The sequence below is a fragment of the Polypterus senegalus genome, chromosome 17 (genome assembly GCF_016835505.1).
Source record: "Polypterus senegalus isolate Bchr_013 chromosome 17, ASM1683550v1, whole genome shotgun sequence".
Classification (NCBI taxonomy): Eukaryota; Metazoa; Chordata; class Cladistia; order Polypteriformes; family Polypteridae; genus Polypterus; species Polypterus senegalus.
Genome location: NC_053170.1, coordinates 20,558,943 through 20,577,832, shown reverse-complemented (window position 1 = coordinate 20,577,832; position 18,890 = coordinate 20,558,943). Strand labels below are relative to the sequence as shown.

General features: G+C 42.0%; 1 protein-coding gene across 3 annotated transcripts in view; it reads right to left on the bottom strand.

The window, feature by feature from the left end:
• Window positions 1-18,890, bottom strand: part of si:dkey-34d22.1 (discoidin, CUB and LCCL domain-containing protein 1) — a 92,119-nt gene that overhangs the window by 47,087 nt on the left and 26,142 nt on the right. For all 3 annotated transcript variants that reach the window (XM_039739766.1, XM_039739764.1, XM_039739765.1), the window contains 2 exons: window positions 10,331-10,382; window positions 4,878-4,950 (listed from right to left, as the gene is read on the bottom strand). In XM_039739766.1, coding sequence (XP_039595700.1) covers window positions 4,878-4,950; window positions 10,331-10,382 — 125 coding nt within the window. The remainder of the gene's footprint in view (window positions 1-4,877; window positions 4,951-10,330; window positions 10,383-18,890) is intronic.

Here is an 18,890-nt window from a genome sequence, read left to right as displayed (position 1 = left end):
TAAGTGACTTTGAATGTGGCCTGGTTGTTGGTGCCAGACAGGATGGTCTGAGAATTTCAGAAACTGACAATCTACTGGGTTTATCATACACAGCCATCTTTAGGGTTTACAGATAGTGGTTCAAAAAAGGTAAAATATTCATCGTCAGTTCTCTGGGTGAAAATGCCTTGTTGATACCAAAGGTCAGAGGAGAATGGCCAGACTGGTTCAAGCTGATAGAAAGGCAACAGTAACTCAAATAACCACTCGCTACAACCGAGGTATACAGAAGAACATCTCTGAGACAAACAACACATCAGACCCCGAAACAGATGTGCTACAGCAGCAGGAGATCACATCGGGTGCCACTCCTTTCAGTGAAGAACAGGCAACTGAGGCAACAAATAACACAGACACACCAAAATTAGACAACAGAAGATTAGAAAAACGTTGCCTGGTCTGATGAGTTTCAATCTCTGCTTTGACATTCAGATGGTAGTGTCAGAATTTGGATTCAGTGTCAACAACATGAAAGCATGGATCCATTCTGCCTTGTATCAGTGGTTTAGACTGGTGGTGATGGTGTAATGATTTGGGGGATATTTCCTTGGCACACTTTGGGCCCCTTACTTAACAACTGAGCATCATTTAGATGCCACAGCTTACCTGAGTATTGTTGCTGACCATGTCCATTCCTTTATGACTGCAGTGTACCCATCTTCTGATGGCTACTTCCAGCAGGATAAGGTACCATGTCACAAGATCAAATCATCTCAAACTGGTTTCTTGAATGTTACAATGAATTCACTATACTCAGATGGCCTCCACAGTCACCAGATCTCAATCCAGTAGAGCACCTTTGGGATGTAGTAGAACGGGAGATTCACATCATGGATGTGCAGACGTCAAATCTGCACCAACTGTGTGATGCTATCACGTCAATATCAACCAAAATCCCTGAGGAATGTCTCCAGCACCATATTGAATCTAGGCCACAAAGAAGTATGGCAGTTCTGAAGGTAAAACGGGGTCCAACCCGGTAATAGCAAGGTGTACCTAATAAAGTGGCCGGTGAGTGTAGTTTGAGTTATAGGGGGATGAAAATTAGGGAAATGGTGTATACATGCATGATGCATCACAGAATGAAGTCATAAAACATAGAAAAGACCACCGTCAGTATAATGTTTTATTTTAGAAACCAATGAAGTTACAAACTACGTGAAGCACATGTAGCGGAAGATAGATGGCGCTATAAAGCGCTAACCCGACACAGACAGACGCTAGAGGCACAAGTCCAAAAAGCACATGTGAATTTATTTATATACAGTCTCCCCAACAGCCCAATCACACACTTTCCTTTCTTTATTTTACTTTCATATTCTCTTTCTTTATCTCTCAGTCCTTTTCTTTTCTCCCCCACCACCAGATCCCAACAAGGCTGCACCAAACTCCAACTCCCATGAAGCCGTGCGGGAGTCCGAGACACCACTGAAACCCAGGGGGGCTGCCATCTAGCGTTCCGGGGGAGGTAACGTTCTGAACACACTTGCTTCCCCGGTCCTCCCAGCGTGGAGGCGTCCTGGCCAGGCAAGGACCCCGGCCATCCACCACAAACTCTTTTCTGGTTATTCTGCCAACATTTTCACAAACAGTTTTGTCACATGAGGGCTTCCTTGCCATGTCATTCTCTAATGACAATATGCACTCTTCAGTAATGGCAAACCAGTATTTCTTCTTTATAAAGGATAGCTTTGAAAAATTCCTTACTGCTTCACAGCTCGTGTGTAAAATTTTTTAAAATTATTTATGATCTTTATATATAATACACTACTGTGTCTGTCCGTTTGTCTGTCCAGGATTTAAAATCACCTGTAACTTGCAAACCATTCGACCTACTGACCTGAAATTTGGTACACATATACTACGACACGTCTACTATCCGCTTTTGGGGTGATGATTGATCTCCAAGGTTATTCCTCTTTTTATTTTTATTTTATTTTATGGTAGAATCAACTCTCAGCAGCGGCCAGCAGGGTGACCAAGCGGTGCATGCATACGGGCACCATTCTCATTCCCTACCACCTTCGCCGTCACTTGCCCTTCCTCTTCATATCTTAAATCATTCTTGAGGTAGATTGAAGACTTAAGTGCCAGCTTAAGTGAAAAATTAAGGAAAACGTACCAAGTAATTGCAACACAAACACAGACTTAATCAGTTTTAACACAAAACGATGCCGACGAGAGACGAGAAGAAGCGGGCTGCTAGGGTGGAGAAAAGAAGAGCTGCTCAGGAAGCAGTAAGCGCATCAACCTCTGAGCAAACGAATGCTAACACCTACAGAGAAAGAGGATAAAAATTAGCAATGCTCAAGTCAAGTGTATTCACTGCACGTTAACATGCAGTGCGCCATTACTGGTTATTTTATCTCTATATATAAAGGAGAGTTGGGATCCGAGAAACTGTGTTTGTGTGTTTGTGGAGGGATTGAGAGTTAAGGCGGATGGGGGAGTCACGTGATCATCTCCCCTCCCATTCACGTCATTTCATTCACTTCATTTCGCTCTGAGCTGAGCTCCGCAGCCGACGCGGTCTTGCCGTTCTTAGTGTTTAGTCCTTTCTCCTTTACTAATTTACTGTTTAGTACACGCGGTACTTACACAGTCATTTATAAAAGGGGAGAAGACTCCGTGCAAGAAATGGGTATTGAAACTACCTTGGAAGACATGCAATCAACGAGGCCATTAAACGGATCTCAAGAGAGGTCTTCTAGGTTGGGAAAAAAAGCGCTTGGCTGCCAAAACCAGGCGATTAAACGAATCTCAACAAGAAACGACTTCTACGTTAGAAAAAAAACGATTTGCTGCCAAAATCAGGCGGTTAAACGAATCTAAAGAAGACAGGATTTCTAGATTGGGAAAAGGACGATTGGCTTCCGAAACCAGGCGGTTAAAAGAATCTGAAAAAGACAGGACGTCTAGTTTGGAAAAACCACGAAACTAGCCGGTTAAACGTGCAGCGAAGCGCGCCAGGTCTGCTAGTCTCTATATATAATCATTTGGTTCTTGATCTTTGTTTGTCCGCGAATGAATTAGAAGAAGAAGCACTAGATGGCAGTAGAGAGACAGCTAAAACATAGGCATTGCATTAAGAATCTCCTCCAGGCTTATACTACTGAAGACTGTAGTACTCCAGTCACACCTCAAAACGCAGACATTCCAACTAAACAAATTGTTGTGCTTTAAATTAACTAAAGAGATCTTCATTTAGATCTTGATCTTTGTCCACGAATTCCATACATGCGTAGACCACCTTCCAGTTTAGTATGTTGTTGTTACTCACTCAACAATGTGCTGGAATAACGTAAGGAGTGGTGCACAGTGTTACGCTGGTTAGCTCCTGAGGCCTGGCTAGAGAATGAGATTGCCGAAGATAAAAGGTACGTGCCTATGTAACATATGAATGAAAGAAAGACCGTGGGTAAAATGAATGACAACGTAACCGCACGTTCCGGAAATCATTATTGTTACGTTGTAGCCTGCGAGTGCTGTGCGTCTCACAGTTGTACCGTGGCTTGCTCACATGTCAGTGAAGTGATCCCTATTTATGCTTTAAAGAGCCTGGATACCTATGTGTCCCCCTTTAATAACCATTGCTCCGTGTATATTGCCTTACTCTTTGGATTGCCACAACGCAACCTGCGAGATTAGAGAAGGATTGAGAAGACATCGTGAGAGGAAACAATAGCGTCGTGAAAACGAGACGGTCTGTGAACGGACAGAAGCAGAAATGCTCCTACACCACCATATAATTATTATTTGGACAGTGATTCCGAGTATGCCGTTCCTATGGAATCAATGTCCAAGGGTTTTCTTTTGTAATTTTGCTTCCCTTATAAAAAATCATAATGCTGTGCGACGAAGGGCCCAGTTAACGACTGGCAGCCGCGTTTAAACAGGGAGCCCTTCACAGACAACTTGAACACGCGCAACGTAGTTGGGCGCACATGGCTAGTATTAAATATTTTTAGAATAAAACATCTTTCATTTGACCGTATTTTTAGTTTATGGCTTAGCCTATATGACACTTGAATAACCCTTTAATTTATATTTCAACTATTATTTTGTATTGATTCAGACTATATTTATAATATTATTTTTTAAAAACCCATTCTCATACAGTAAGTACCCAAAGTTTTTAAGCAAAGTGGACTCAAATTCCCTTCTGGGGCCCTGAAGCTTAAGCTTCATTAATTTAAAGGTGGATCCTCCTCTGCTTAAATGTGTGACACTGTCATCCTATCTAGCGCTCTTTGACGTCTTACTGACTTCTGCTGTTATATTACTGATCTCTATTAAGGCTCCAATTAAAGGCTAACTTTTATTAAGCAAAAAAATCAATGGATTGATTGATTGATGAGAATAAAAGGTGATAGTTGAGGGCAGGGGACTATAAATATAATATAAATACTCTTAATTATCTTTCTCAGAGCTGCTTCAGGGTTGAGGGGCTCGGGACCAGGCACCCGTCTATAGCATGGCACACTCACGCAGGGGTCAATGTCCTGTTAACTTAACCTTCAGATCATTACCATTTGGAAATCCAACGTAGAAATGCCAACCCCACACCAACTCAAAACAAAAAGGAAATTTGCCACAGTAGCTCTCCCTTTAGCTAAAATAAGCACAATTAAGGGGCTAACTGATGAAATCATCTACCGCCAGCCATTTATGTTAGTTATTTTTCATCTGATGTGATGTGTTTCATTACAAATCACCACTCAACATGAGTCACCATTCAGATTTCATAACCTTTAAGCTCTTTAAACAAACACGGTCATTGACATCCTTCTCATAGCTCACATAGAGAATAAAAAAAAAAAGAAAAGACTTTTACTCACGTCGCGGTATCCTGGATTCAGCATCCCCCACACATCACCACTGACGTTCCCACAGCCAGCCGGACAGTATGCGCTGAAATGAGAATTGCAGTGTTATTGAAGTAGAATGGCTGGGCATACTGGGCACACGTCTGACTCAGTCTGGACCTGAGAGAGAAAACCAGACAAATTCTTTGGAAAAACCCACACGTTTACAGGGAAGAAAGTGCAAACTCCACCCAGACAGAAGATCTCAAAGCCTAGTCCTGTAGCTATCAGACCTCTGAGACACCACTTTTAGCACAGTTTTTCATCCATCCATTTTCAAAGCCCACAGGATGGTGAGGCTTGTCTGGTAAATTATCAGGGATGGGATGTAAGTTCATCAGAAGTTATGATCACACCTTTAGTCATTCACACAGAGAAAACTGAGAACGGACGTATAGCCTAACACATATGTGTGACAGTCTGGGTCGGCTCCACTCTCCTTAGCAGCTTCTGGGACCACTTGGACCCGGAACCGCTGATAACGTACCCGAGGATGAGCCGGGCAAATGAGGATGAGGACACAGAAACAGTCAGCAAGGGGTAGTACAAAAAAAACAGTTTCCAAAAGTACAGTGCAGATCTTCAAATAAATAATCCTAAAAAGTGGACATTAAAATGTCAAATGAATAACTCCAAAAAAAACAACGTTAAAATCATAGCAGAAATATGTCCATTAGTGTCATTAGCAGCTTTCTAAAAACCAATGTCTCCTCCGTGTACCCAGAATGTCATCCTACAACCTGAGGAGACGTCTTTCCGACAGGCATGGCCACCCCTTTAACTGGGCTCAGGCCCCTGGTCCTCCGACTCCCACTGCCACTCCTCGGCCTTAAGTGGGAGCCTTCCTTGAACGGTCACTCACTCCTGCTCCCCAAAACGGTCACCTCTTGAGTGACGGCCACACGCTCCTCCTTCTGGGACTCTTCCAGACTGCCTGCATCCACTCCTTTCCACATCGGCTCTTCTCCCAATCCTGGATTCTGACTGCCGTCCCATTAACTTCCCACTCTTGTTCATTTTTTTCGCTTTCTGTTTTTTTTGACCCCTGATTTCATCAATGCATGCTCCCTTTATAGCACCTGCTCCGAGGTGTGAATGAAGCACTTGACTATCCCAGTTGCATTTGCATGGGAATGAGCGATCAGCCAAGCACCCCAATCAAACTCACATATGCATGTCCTGCACCACCCTGGAGCCTGCGCACTCTGGGATTCCCGATTATTTATTTGAAATTGTGCTTCAACACAGACATCTCTTATCACAATATGTCTTTGGAATGTGTGTGTGTGTGTGTGTGTTGAGTAGGAGCTGAAGAAACCTCTTACTGGCATGGGGAGAACATGCGGACTGCACACAAGCAGTGACCAGGCCCAAAATGAACCCAGGATCTCGGAACTATAAGGGCGGCCTAAAAGAAACAACCAGCCTGCTTTATTTTGTTGAGTATAGCACCTTTTCTGTTAAGGACAGTCATGTAATGCTTTTCATTAGCATCCATCTATTCATCCAGCTCCTGGACTTAGTGATTCCATTGTAGGGTTAAGTGGATACAAAAGGTAAGACACAATCCTGGACAACAACAACAACTTATTTCTATAGCACATATTCATACAAATGATGTAGCTCAGGGCAGCACGGTGGCTCAGTGGGTAGCGCTGCTGCCTCGCAGTTAGGAGACCTGGGTTTGCTTCCCGGGTCCTCCCTGCGTGGAGTTTGCATGTTCTCCCTGTGTCTGCGTGGGCTTCCTCCGGGTGCTCTGGTTTCCTCTCACAGTCCAAAGACATGCAGGTTAGGTGATCCTAAATTGTCTCTAGTGTGTGTGTGTGTGTGCGCACCCTGCGATGGGCTGGCACCCTGACTGGGGTTTGTTTCCTGCCTTGCAGGATGTGTCGGCTGGGATTGGCTCCCCGTGACCCCCGTGACCCTGTAGTTAGGATATAGCGGGTTGGATAATGGATGGATGGATGATGTTGCTCAAAAGTGCTTTACATGATGAAGAAAGTGAAAGGCATTCTACCTAATCAGTCCTCATTATATTCAGGATTTACATGGAAGAACCTGAAGATGACGGTCATGTGGACTTCTGGCCTTTAATCCATCAATATAGGGACATCATGGTGCTTTGATCAGGTGATCGCCACAACTGAAAACCGGAAAAACAGGACAGCAGTCCATTGAAAATAACTTCACAGACATTTCCACACTCGATAATACGATTACAGTTTGGAGTATTCGGTTTGGTGCATTTGGGGAATGGGAATACAGCACTTGGAGAGATGAGTCGTTTTTGCTCCTGCCAGCACTCTCATGTATCCAAGTCTTGGAAAGCCTGCATAAAATACCAGCTGTTATGAAAGGCACTATATACTGAACGGTCTTTCAATGTACAGCTATGTTTGGAACGGTGGCTGATTTAACTCAGAAGGGTCTTAATAAAACTAAAAGATGCTGACAGCTTTGAAAATATTAAAAGAAAGGTCAATTGTGCTGTGTTGAGACATGATGAGACCACCAAACCCATATTGAGCTATTAAGCTAGACAGGCTAATTACATGCAAAACGGGAAAATTCTTCCAGCCTTAAGCATTACATAGGATGCAGATGCAAGCAATTATAATGTGCAACAGGACACAGAAAAGAGGCACAGCTACTTCCTTTTGCATTTACCCCGATGTAGTAGATAAGAGAGGCACTTAAAGGCTACAGCGCTTTTGGCATGAAAATTCTGGTGGGGTGGCATGGACTGGGGTGAGAGAGAGAGACACTATCAGAAGGGGCGGAGCCATCCAAAGACACCGCGCAGAGGGTGTGTGTGTGTGTTTGAGAAAGTGTGCACACTCGTGTGTGTGAACGTGGGAGAGTGAGTGGCATCAACTCCCCGCCAGTTTGGCTTTTTACTTTTTTGTCCTCCATGCCCCTCTGACTACAGCACCGAACTTCTTCTTATAATCATTAGAGACTTAGCAGTATAAAACAATAATTAAAAGGCTCTACTTTAACTGTTACTTGTCTATCTGTATAAAGGAAGTGCTTATTGATTTAATCTTATTTACCATTTTTGTTATTTCATTTATTTATTTTTAAGGCATTATTTTTCTTTTTAATTGCACTGTTTTCTTTAACATCTTGTAAAAGCACTTTAAGAGACATGCATTGTATGAAAATGTGCTATACAACTAAAAGTTGGTGTTGTTGCCATTGTTTCGAGTAAGAAGGACAAAGTGACAGAGAGATGACCAAGCACCAAAAGGGCAGAACTTACGAGACCCACACCTCAGCTTAAACTAATTGGCCTGCTGGTTGGTCTTGGAAGGACTCTGGCTTGGATCCACCGACCAGGTTGGGGTAACTGAGTGCAGATGGTGTTACCTCTGACCACCCAGGAGGGATGTGACCCTGGGAGAAATGGCAAGTATTCTCAAGGGACACTGAGATACTGTACAAGTTTGGAGTCCTCCATTAGCATATTATGGAGGGTGGGAGGAAGCAGGAGTTCTCCGTCAAAAATAACAAGTAAGCTACATACAGACAGCGCTGGGAATTGAATTCCAGTCCCGTGTGCTGTGAAATAACTACCACACTACTGCAATAAAGACGTATTTCTCTCTATTGTAATAAAAAAAATCTTGGGAGATGAGACTTTTTATCCTGCAGTGAGACTTTTTTTGGAATTAAGTCCCATGAGACGAAGACTTTTAACATGAGATTCTTTCAAGTCACATCATACTTACAACCTTTGGAAGCAAGTCCCACAAATCGGTGACTTTTGCCATTAGATTCTTTCAAGTCACGCCCTCCTGTCAACCATTTTCAAACAAGACCACGGTCCTCTCACCTCTCAGTCTTGTGAATGCTTTTGTCAGACACAGTTCGTGCACTCTCAGCTCTTATACATTTTAACGTTTTCCTCACCTTAAGTTCCCAATTAAATAAGACTTATTATGTCCAAATCTTATTGAAGAATTTCATCACGAAGGGTTATCAACAGTAAAAATGAATACACGGGCAATCCTAGCAGCTAGAAACGAGGAAGTCAAACAAATTTATGCGTATCAATAGACTATGCTGAAACAGTTGGTGCTGATCATGCGGAAGATGAAAACAACAACTTACAATATCCCGTAGCATATCTACAACAACAACAACAACAACATTTATTTATATAGCACATTTTCATACAAATAATGTAGCTCAAAGTGCTTTACGTGATGAAGAAAAGAGAAATCTACAACCATTAACACCGCCCGGTCATTCCACCACACAAATTACTGTGGAAAGAAAGATGTATCCAAGAAAGGTAATGTAGTACATCTTCAGGGGATAACATTAGACACCAAAGGAGATCTTGATATGGCATTCGTATTAAAACGTTAACAGTTTCCCGTTAGAATAGCTTCTGCAAAGACAATTAACAAATCTCAGAGCCAAACATTGAAAAAAGTCGACTTACTTAATAGAGAGAAACGAATATGTTGCGTGGATGCAAATGTAACACTTCATATGAAAATTAAAATGTTTAAATTGTACATTCACATCTCCATACACAGAACCGCAAAGCGTAGCCCTGGCCAGGGGGTTGGCAAGCAGAGTGAGCAGGGGGCAAAGCCACTCTTTAATTGAAATGTTAATGTCAATGCCTTTAAATGTAAACCTGTGGCACCACTGGGCAGGTCTGACCATCTTATTGCCATCTGCTCTCTTATTATCCATGCCAGAAGTTCTTGTTTGTGCTTTTGAGTGGTTGTTGTTTTTTATAATATTTATATTTACCTGAGCTTCTGTAACTAAGCATTTCACTGCATTTTTCACTTTGTGTATAGCTGTATGTGACAAATAAAATCTGATTTTTGATCTCATTTGATTTTGTTTTTTTACAAAATGTTTGTGACAGTAGTCACTAAGGAAAACTGACATGCAGAAAATTAGCACTGGTGAAGGGCTTTTTGATCATATTCACATTTAAAGGGGCTCTCTAATATATAATGTTGAATTTATGTTTTATGGGTTTATCCAGAATATACATCCTCAACACTGCAACTATCAAAGGGGGTGTGGGATGGGAGCCCCCCTCGATGTCTATAGTGTGTACCCCAATCTTGATTTACCAAAATGACACTCCATGCTGTGCATAAGGTAGGTGTAATGGAAAAGTACAGAGCTTGTGCCACTTCAGTTACATAACAGCATCCCTCACTTAACTTTAATAATGTTGGTGCCCTTAATTTGACTGACCGGCTCTGTTTTTGTAACTTGGCACAGGCATTGTAAGTTGCTTACTACAGTGGGCTTGGTCAGTGAAATTCTGAATTGGGGACAAAAATTTTCCCTCTGATCGCACCTGCACTTTATTCCACCCTGGGCAGCACTGGGTACCCCTGCTAGTTTGAAATAAAGATTGATTGACTGACCAACAGATACCAACTTACCTAAAATGCTGCTCATGCAGATGGCTGCCACGTTTCATACAGGATATCAAATCTGGAAAACAATGGAGCATATTTAGTTAAGTGCTGAGCACAAACTGACGCCCTAAGTAGAATCATCTTGGGGATGTGACAGTGCAGGTCAGCTCCTGGCTCCCTCTTCTACTATGGGAGCCTCTTGAACCCGACACCATCAGTACCGTAACCGAGATGAGCTTGGCAGATGAGGACAAACACACACGAAGCAAGGGGGTGGTGTAAAAGTGATCAGTGCTTTTATTAAAAACTCAACAAATCCAAACAATGTCCAAATTGTCAATGCTCCCACACCACACACGATGACGTGAATGTGGCGATTATTTATTTAAAACGTAAAACAGCCGCAGACTCATTTTACCACGGGGGATCTGAGGTCTACATAGCAGTAATAAACAGTCCACAACCATGTGCCAGCTAGGCACTGTAACATCAGGCAATATCTGTTAAGCACTTGAAATCAAAACTATTACCCATAATGCTACTCCATTGTTACTCCTGTAAACCGCTAGCTTTAGTGTAGTAGCAGCAGATGTAACGTAGGCTAGCATACTGGAAATTATACAAATGTAGATTTCTAAATACAACTGCAAGTGCAGAACGAGCTGCTTCTTCATGCTTTCATTGTTTTCTTTTCTGAGCTCTTGACTGGCATTGACTTGAAGTCATCTCTCTGCTCGTTAATCGAAATTTATTTCAGCAGGTAACTGTCAGCGGTGTTACATTGAGGAGTCACAAACACAGCAATTGCTCCAATTGAGTTAAGCTGCAGACGTCCAGATCTCTGCTCCATTGAGGAGGTTGTCGCTTTGCATTATACGTCAGTGATGTTACACAATATTGTTAAGATTAGGGGTGTGGGAGGAGTTATCTGACTCAAGTCAAGTAAATCACGTGACGAAAATGTGCAATTCAATTGGCTCTCCAGTCACTGAGGTCTTTGAACCCCCAAATGGACACCCCACCCCTACCTCCTGTATCAGTTCTCCAATCACAGACCCCACACACAATGCATGATCCGCTCACAGGAAGGGACAGCTCTGGAACACAGTTAGAACAATACAGTCATAGGTAATGTGAGGCTAAAAGAAATGGCAAGCTACGTTTGTGAGAAGATAAACTGTACAATATGCTTTCAAACTAAGTGGTTTGCCATCACATTAACTGAAAAGGACCTGAAAAGATCTGAAATTAAGTGAGTTGTTAAGGAAGAGCCACAGGAGATGTAATATTCCGTACTCCCAAAACAGTAAATGTGCTAACGCTGACACATTTCCAACAAAATCACAGGCAAGACTTCACAGCGCCCAACATCTCACTGCACACCTAAGCAAATAACTAAACTTAGTTAACACTACTGTCTAATAGGCAATGCCAAACATCTAATACATGAATATGGTCAAAGTGTTTTAACATGTAACATATACACAGACTGCACTGCTTGTCTAAACACTATTTGAAGCCATTATACCATGCAGTGATGCAACAGTCAAAATGACAGCAAGATCTATAAATGAATCATTAGGCTTCAGTTACTGTCCTCATGAATTGACAACGGCAATGTTATCGTTCTGTTTTCTTTCAGCTTTTGTCTAGTTTGTTTTTCTCTCACTCCTGTCCTTCCATAGTTATTGTAAGGAATTCATTTAATGCATGCGTAGAAACGGGGCGCTGCAACCCCGAATGTTTAAAAGTGCATGAACTAGAGGAAATGTAGGAAAGATCCATTTCCCCTTGGGACACAGTTTTATCTATCTATCTTTCTATCTATCATAGAGTGCCTTTTATCTATCTGTCTATCTATCTACCTAGCCAATACAAATTGGGCGCGGGTTTTTAAGAAGAAACCCTGTGGACAGAGCCTTTCCAGCTGTGGATTTTGCCACCATTCACTACAACCTTTTTAGCAAATTGTCCCAAGAAGTGTGAGCCACGTGTTCTACATTAAGTAACATTAAAAAATATTGGTTGGAACATTCCTTTAATGAATCCTGCGATGGGCCCTTCTTGTGCCCAATGCTGCCAGGCTATGTGCCAGCCTTCGAGGACTTTAAACTGGTTAAGCAGGTTAGAAAATGGACAGACGAAATGAAGTTAACTTTATTTGCTTGATTGTACAATTAAAGAAGGTTTGGCTTGTATGATTAGCTGGTGTCACGCATGCGTGCCAGTGGAACATCGTCTGGTATCATCTGAGGTATGTACTACCACCCTAGGTCGAGAGGGGGCACTGACAATAACCTTGTCCTCTTCTGTCCCCTTCTCTGTGCTGAGAAGACTCCCAATGACTGCATTTTGACTCCACCCCCTCCGGTCCCCCAGCTATATGCCCTGCGGTACCCAGAAGGAGGTGTCACTTGATATAAGAGCACCCTGCAGGACTGAGCTCCTAGCACAGAGACTAAAGCACAGGGAGGTTCTCTAGCCTAAGGCAACCCATTTTTTATTTGTCTGTAGTGCCATCAAGTGCGTATTTTGTTAATAATTTTCAGCTGATTAAAGGAGGATGACAGGGTTGGCATTCCAGCATTTGAATTTGTGGACCTTCAATTCTTCCATCAACCACACTGGTCAAGCCCAGAAAGGACCAGTCTGCTTCAGTGGTACTGTTAGGCTTCAAGTACAAAGGATTACATGCCCATGTGTGACATGTGTTGGAAGATATCAAGCTGAGAATGCTCACACCTATCATCCTTTGCCAAATTTTACATACAATACATGAACACAGATCTTCTTATACCAACGTAATTCAACTGAGGGTTGCAGGGAGCCAGAGTCTATCCCAGCAGCACAGGACACAAAGCAGGAAACAAGAACCCTAAGCCAGGTGCCAGCCCTTCACAAAGGCAAACACATGTACACTCCCTCAGATTGGCGACAGTGCCAATCAACCTGACCTGCACGTATCAGTGGATGGGAGAAGAAAACCAAAATAGTGCATGCATAGCTAGGAGGACGTGCAGACTCCACAAACGTGACATGTACGCCAGGATGCTGAATCCTTGAGGCAGCAGCAATAACCACGCTACTACTTTAGTTACATTTCAAGGTCAGGTTCATCAAATACGGTGTTATTATTCCAAAATGGACACAGAATGACACACATTTAAACTAAACATGTATTAAAATCCCCACTTCTTGAATTGTTCTGGGGGGTCAGTTGATAAACACGCTAAACTCAACTTTTGTAAATCCAATCCGCAGCAACTTCCGGGATATGGGGAAAGACTTTTTTGAGGGGTTACAGTAAGTGGCCACATTCTCTTGTGAAACACGCATAGGAATTCCTCGCCAGTGTCCAGTGCTTCCTGCCATTTCCACCCACCAGACATATTTGAACTCTGAGTCACCAACTGCTGTCTGGCTTCCCAGAATCAATCAATTAGATATTCTGCCTGGAGAGACATGTTTGTTACAATCATCTCTTGGGGGAGACTGTGGCAAAATGGTTTGCTTTCCTGTGACTAAATGTGCAAAGATGTTTCCTGTAGCCCCAGCAACTGCTCTTGTCCCACTATTTCATTTTCTTTGGGCAGAATCTATTATGTGTTGAGCTCGCTCCATCTGTCCTCCATTCATCCATTCACGCGCTGTTTCCAAATGCCCACTTTGAGTGATAACGTTTGGCCGAGACTTTCCCCAATTCATGTAGTGTTTCACTGGAGCCTGTCATATTATTTATCTTGACTTTCAGAAAGCATTCGATAAGGTGCCACATGAGAGGTTGGGTATCAAACTAAAAAAAGTGGGAGTTCAGGGTGATGTTTGTAGATGAGTGCAGAATTGGCTCAGACACAGGGAGCAGAGGGTGATATTGTGAGAAACCTTATCAGAATTGGCTGACATTAAAAGTAGTGTGCCTTAGGGGTCAGTGCTAAGACCGCTGCTGTTTTTAATATACCCTATATGGACAAAAGTATTGGAATACCTGACCATTACACCAACAGGGACTTTAATGACACTGCATTCAAATACATAGGCTTTAATATGGAGTTGGTCCCACCTTTGCAGCTATAACAGCTTCCACTCTTCTTGGAAGGCTTTCCACATGATTTGGTAGTGTCTCTGTGGGAATTTGTGCCCATTCAATCTATAGAGTATTTATGAGGTCAGGCACTGATGTTGAACGAGAAGGCCTGGCTCACAATCTCCGTTACAATTCATCCCAAAGGTGTTTGATGGGGATGAGGTCAGGGCTCCGTGCAGGCCAGTCAAGTTCTTCCACACCAAATTCATCCAACTATGTCTTGATGGACCTTAGCTTTGTGCACTGGGGCACAGTCATGCTGGAACAGAAAAGGGCCTTCCCCAAACTGTTTCTAAAAAGATGGAAGCATAGTGTTGTCCGAAATGTCTGGGTATGCTGAAGCATTAAGATTATCCTTCAATGGAAATAAGGGGCCTAGCCCAAACCCTGAAAAACAGCCCCATACCATTATCCCTCCTCCACCAAACTTCACAGCTGACACAATGTAGTCTGGCAGGTAACGTTCTCCCAGCATTCACCAAAGCTGGACTCACCCATCTGACTGCCAACAGAGAAGTGTTGATTTGTCACTTCATAGAACACATTTCCACTGCTCCACAGTCCAGTGGCGGTGTGCTTCACATCACTCCATCCAACGCTTGGCACTGGACTTGCATGCTGTTGCTCGGCCATGGAAGCCCATTCCATGAAGCTCCCTCCACCAGTGGAAGTTTGGAACTCTTCGGCAATGGAATCAGCAGAGCGCTGGCAACTTTTACACTCCATGCACCTTAACAGTCATTGATCTCGCTCTGTGATTTTATGTGATCTTCTGCTTCATGCCTGTTGTTCCTAAATGCTTTCACTTTCCAGTAATACCACTTACAGTTGATCTTGGAATATCCAGCAAGGATGACATTTCACAAACTGCCTTATTGCAAAGGTGCCATCCTATCACAGTCCCACCACGCTTGAAGTCACTGAGCGCTTCAGAAAGACCCATTTTGTTTCAGAAATGAGACAGCATGGCTAGGTGCTTGATTTTATACATCTGTGGCAATGGGTCGGATTGAAACAATTCAATGCTTTTGTCCATATAGTGTATATAAATGACCAGCCATTCACCGAAGCTTCTCCCTCGGAGTAGTGAAACAGGACAGCGAGGAGGGCCCCGATCAGCTCTCTACTCCTGACATCACTCTTCTCCCTCCTCTCAGCCCACAGCCTCCGTCTCGGATTAGCGCAAATATATCACTCCCACAAGCGAACTATGATTCTTAGTGCAATTAAAGAAATGATAGAAAAAAAAAGATCTAAATCCGTTAAGCAGTTCTTTTGTTTGCTAACTAAACGGAGTTAAGGTTACGTCCCAAGGCAGACGCGTGAATGAGGAGGGCCTTGCAGCCCGATGAGTCTCTCTCAGGTTTGTGCTAATAAATCAGTACCGCAAGCGAACTACGATACTTAGTGCGATGAGAAAGTCGCAAAATCAACGGAATGTTCAAGCAAATTCTAGAAAAAAAACCTGATCTAAATCCGCTAAGTAGTTATCTCGTGAAAAGCGGACAGACATTCAAACGGGTCTAAAAAACTATAAGAAATTTTGCACTTGGACCACGAAATTTTTAAAACCGTTTCTTAGCGAGCACCTATGAGCCAAGGGTAACCTACATTCCAAATTTCAAGTCCCAAGTCCTCATGGTTCGGGAGATTTCATGATTAGTGAGTCAATGGTATTTGGCCTTTATATATATTTAGGTTTGGATTGTAATATAAGTATCAAGCAGGTTAAGTTTGCAGATGATACCAAGCTAGGCAGATTGGCTTGACAGATAATCTTGAATCTGCTGAACCATCACAGAGGGACTTGGTCAGCATACAGGCTTGAGAAGATTCGTGGCACATGAAATTTAATGTCATTAAATGTAAAATATTACATGTAGAAAGTCAAAATGTTAAGGATGAATATACAACGGGAGGTCTAAAAATGTAAAATACACCTTATGAAAAGGATTTAGGAGTCGTAGCGGACTGTACACTATCAACTGCCAGACAGTGTTCAGAAGACGTTAAGAAGGCTAACAGAATGTCAGGTTATATAGCGCCTTGATGTGTGGAGTTCAAGTCACAGGGGGTTCTGCCCAAGCTTTACAACTCATTGGTGAAGCCTCATCTGGAGTCCTGTATGCACAAAGCAAAAACTGTTCACAGAAGTCTACAGAGAGATCTTTGTACTCTATGGCTCGTTTATTGTCCTGACAATATACACATATACACATGATATCCAATATGGTGTTCCACAAGGTTCTATCCTAGGTCTGCTGCTCTTCTCAATCTACATGCTTCCGTTAGGTCAGATTATCTCAGGGCACAACGTGAGTTACCACAGCTATGCTGATGACACACAGCTGTACTTATCAATAGCACCTGATGACCCCGATTCTATTGATTCACTAACACAATGTCTGACTTGTATCTCAGAATGGATGAATAGTAACTTTCTCAAGTTAAATAAAGAGAAAACTGAAATCTTAGTGATTAGCAATAATGGATACAATGAGGCTATTAGAAATAAACTGGATACATTAGAATTAAGTCAAGACGGAGGTAAAAAGCTTAGGGGTAACTGTTGACTGTAATCTGAATTTTAAATCACATATTAATCAGATCATAAGGACAGCATTTTTTCACTTAAGAAACATAAGTAAAGTTAGACCTCTTATATCACTGAAAGATGCTGAGAAATTAGTTCACGCGTTTGTTTTCAGTCGACTAGATTACTGTAACGCACTCCTCTCAGGACTACCCAAAAAAGACATAAATCGTTTGCAACTAGTGCAGAATGCAGCTGCTAGAATCCTAACTAGGAAAAGAAAATCTGAACACATCACACCAGTCTTAGCGTCACTACACTGGTTGCCTGTGTCATTCAGAATTGACTTTAAAATTCTGCTTATGGTTTATAAAGCCTTAAATAATCTTGCCCCATCTTATATATCAGAATGTCTGACACCTTATATTCCAAATCGTAACCTCAGATCCTCAAATGAGTGTCTCCTTAGAATTCCAAGAACAAAACTTAAAAGAAGTGGTGAGGCAGACGGCCTTCTGCTGTTATGCACCTAAAATCTGGAATAGCCTGCCAATAGGAATTCGCCAGGCTGATACAGAGGAGCACTTTAAAACACTGCTGAAAACACATTACTTTAACATGGCCTTTTTATAACTTCACTTTAACTTAATCCTGATACTCTGTATGTTCAGTTCATCATAATAACTATTCATGGTGGCTCTAAAATCCGTACTGACCCCAACTCTCTCTTCTGTTTCTTATTCCTGAGCCACCTCCACCTACTCAAAGCTTCATGATGCTCCAACAATGATGGATGGATTAAAAGGCAGAAGTCTACATGACCATCATCATCAAGTCCTTCCTTGAGAACCCTAAACACAAAGAGGACTGTTTCATTTATGTTAGGTAGGATGCCCACAGGGGACTGGGTGGTCTCATGGTCTGGAATCCCTACAGATTTTATTTTTTCTCCAGCCGTCTGGAGTTTTTTTGTTTTTTCTGTCCCCCCTGGCCGTTGAACCTTACTCTTATTCGATGTTAATTAATGTTGATTTATTTTGTTTTCTTATTGTGTCTTTTATTTTTCTATTCTTTATTATGTAAAGCACTTTGAGCTACTGTTTGTATGAAAATGTGCTATATAAATAAATGTTGTTGTTGTTGTTGCTGACATGTGGTGTAAATTGTGGACTTTATAATAACAGGTACACGTGTGCCTTTCTAAATGATGTCCAATCAACTCAGTTCATCACAGATTGACTCCAATCAAGTTTTCGGCACATCTCAAGGCGAATTAAAGCTAACAGGATGCACCTGAGCACAAGTTAGGGTTCATCAACAAAGGGTCTGAATGAGAGGTTTCGGAAAACATGTTTTCCCTTTGCCATTATGGATTATTGAGTGTAGATTGGTTACCAATGTATCTTTCCATTTAAAATTCAATCTACAGCACAATAAAGTGTGCAGGAAGTGAAGGAGTCTCAGTGCTTTCTCAATTCTATTCTGTGTAATACTCTGTTTTATTCAAAATGGACCGCATTGGCGCCTCTGATGCACACCTCTTAAAATGAATAACTGTCTATCCATCCAAGTTTTGAATGCACTGTATATCTTACTGACATGTACATTAAATATATTATAAAAAATAACAGACAAACGTCACATTTCCTTAATAAATACAAAAAGAATTCAAGCACAGCTTACCAACATACAGTAGGAGTGTGCAATACAGAGCATGCCCTCCATTTTTCACACATCTTACATGAAGAAAAAAATTTAATTTCCCACACATTTCAGTGTTAATTTACAAATTAAATAGAAACTTTAAAGACGTAAGTGAGTCAGGTATTCAGTTGGTGGTTTTAAACATAACTTGTAATTAGAAAGCCATAATTTGCTTTATGGTTGCAGTGAAGTCTCATGTAATGCCATCCTTTGTGAAAACTGTAGACTTGTAAGTGCTGTTGCCTCAGGGCACTGACTGAATG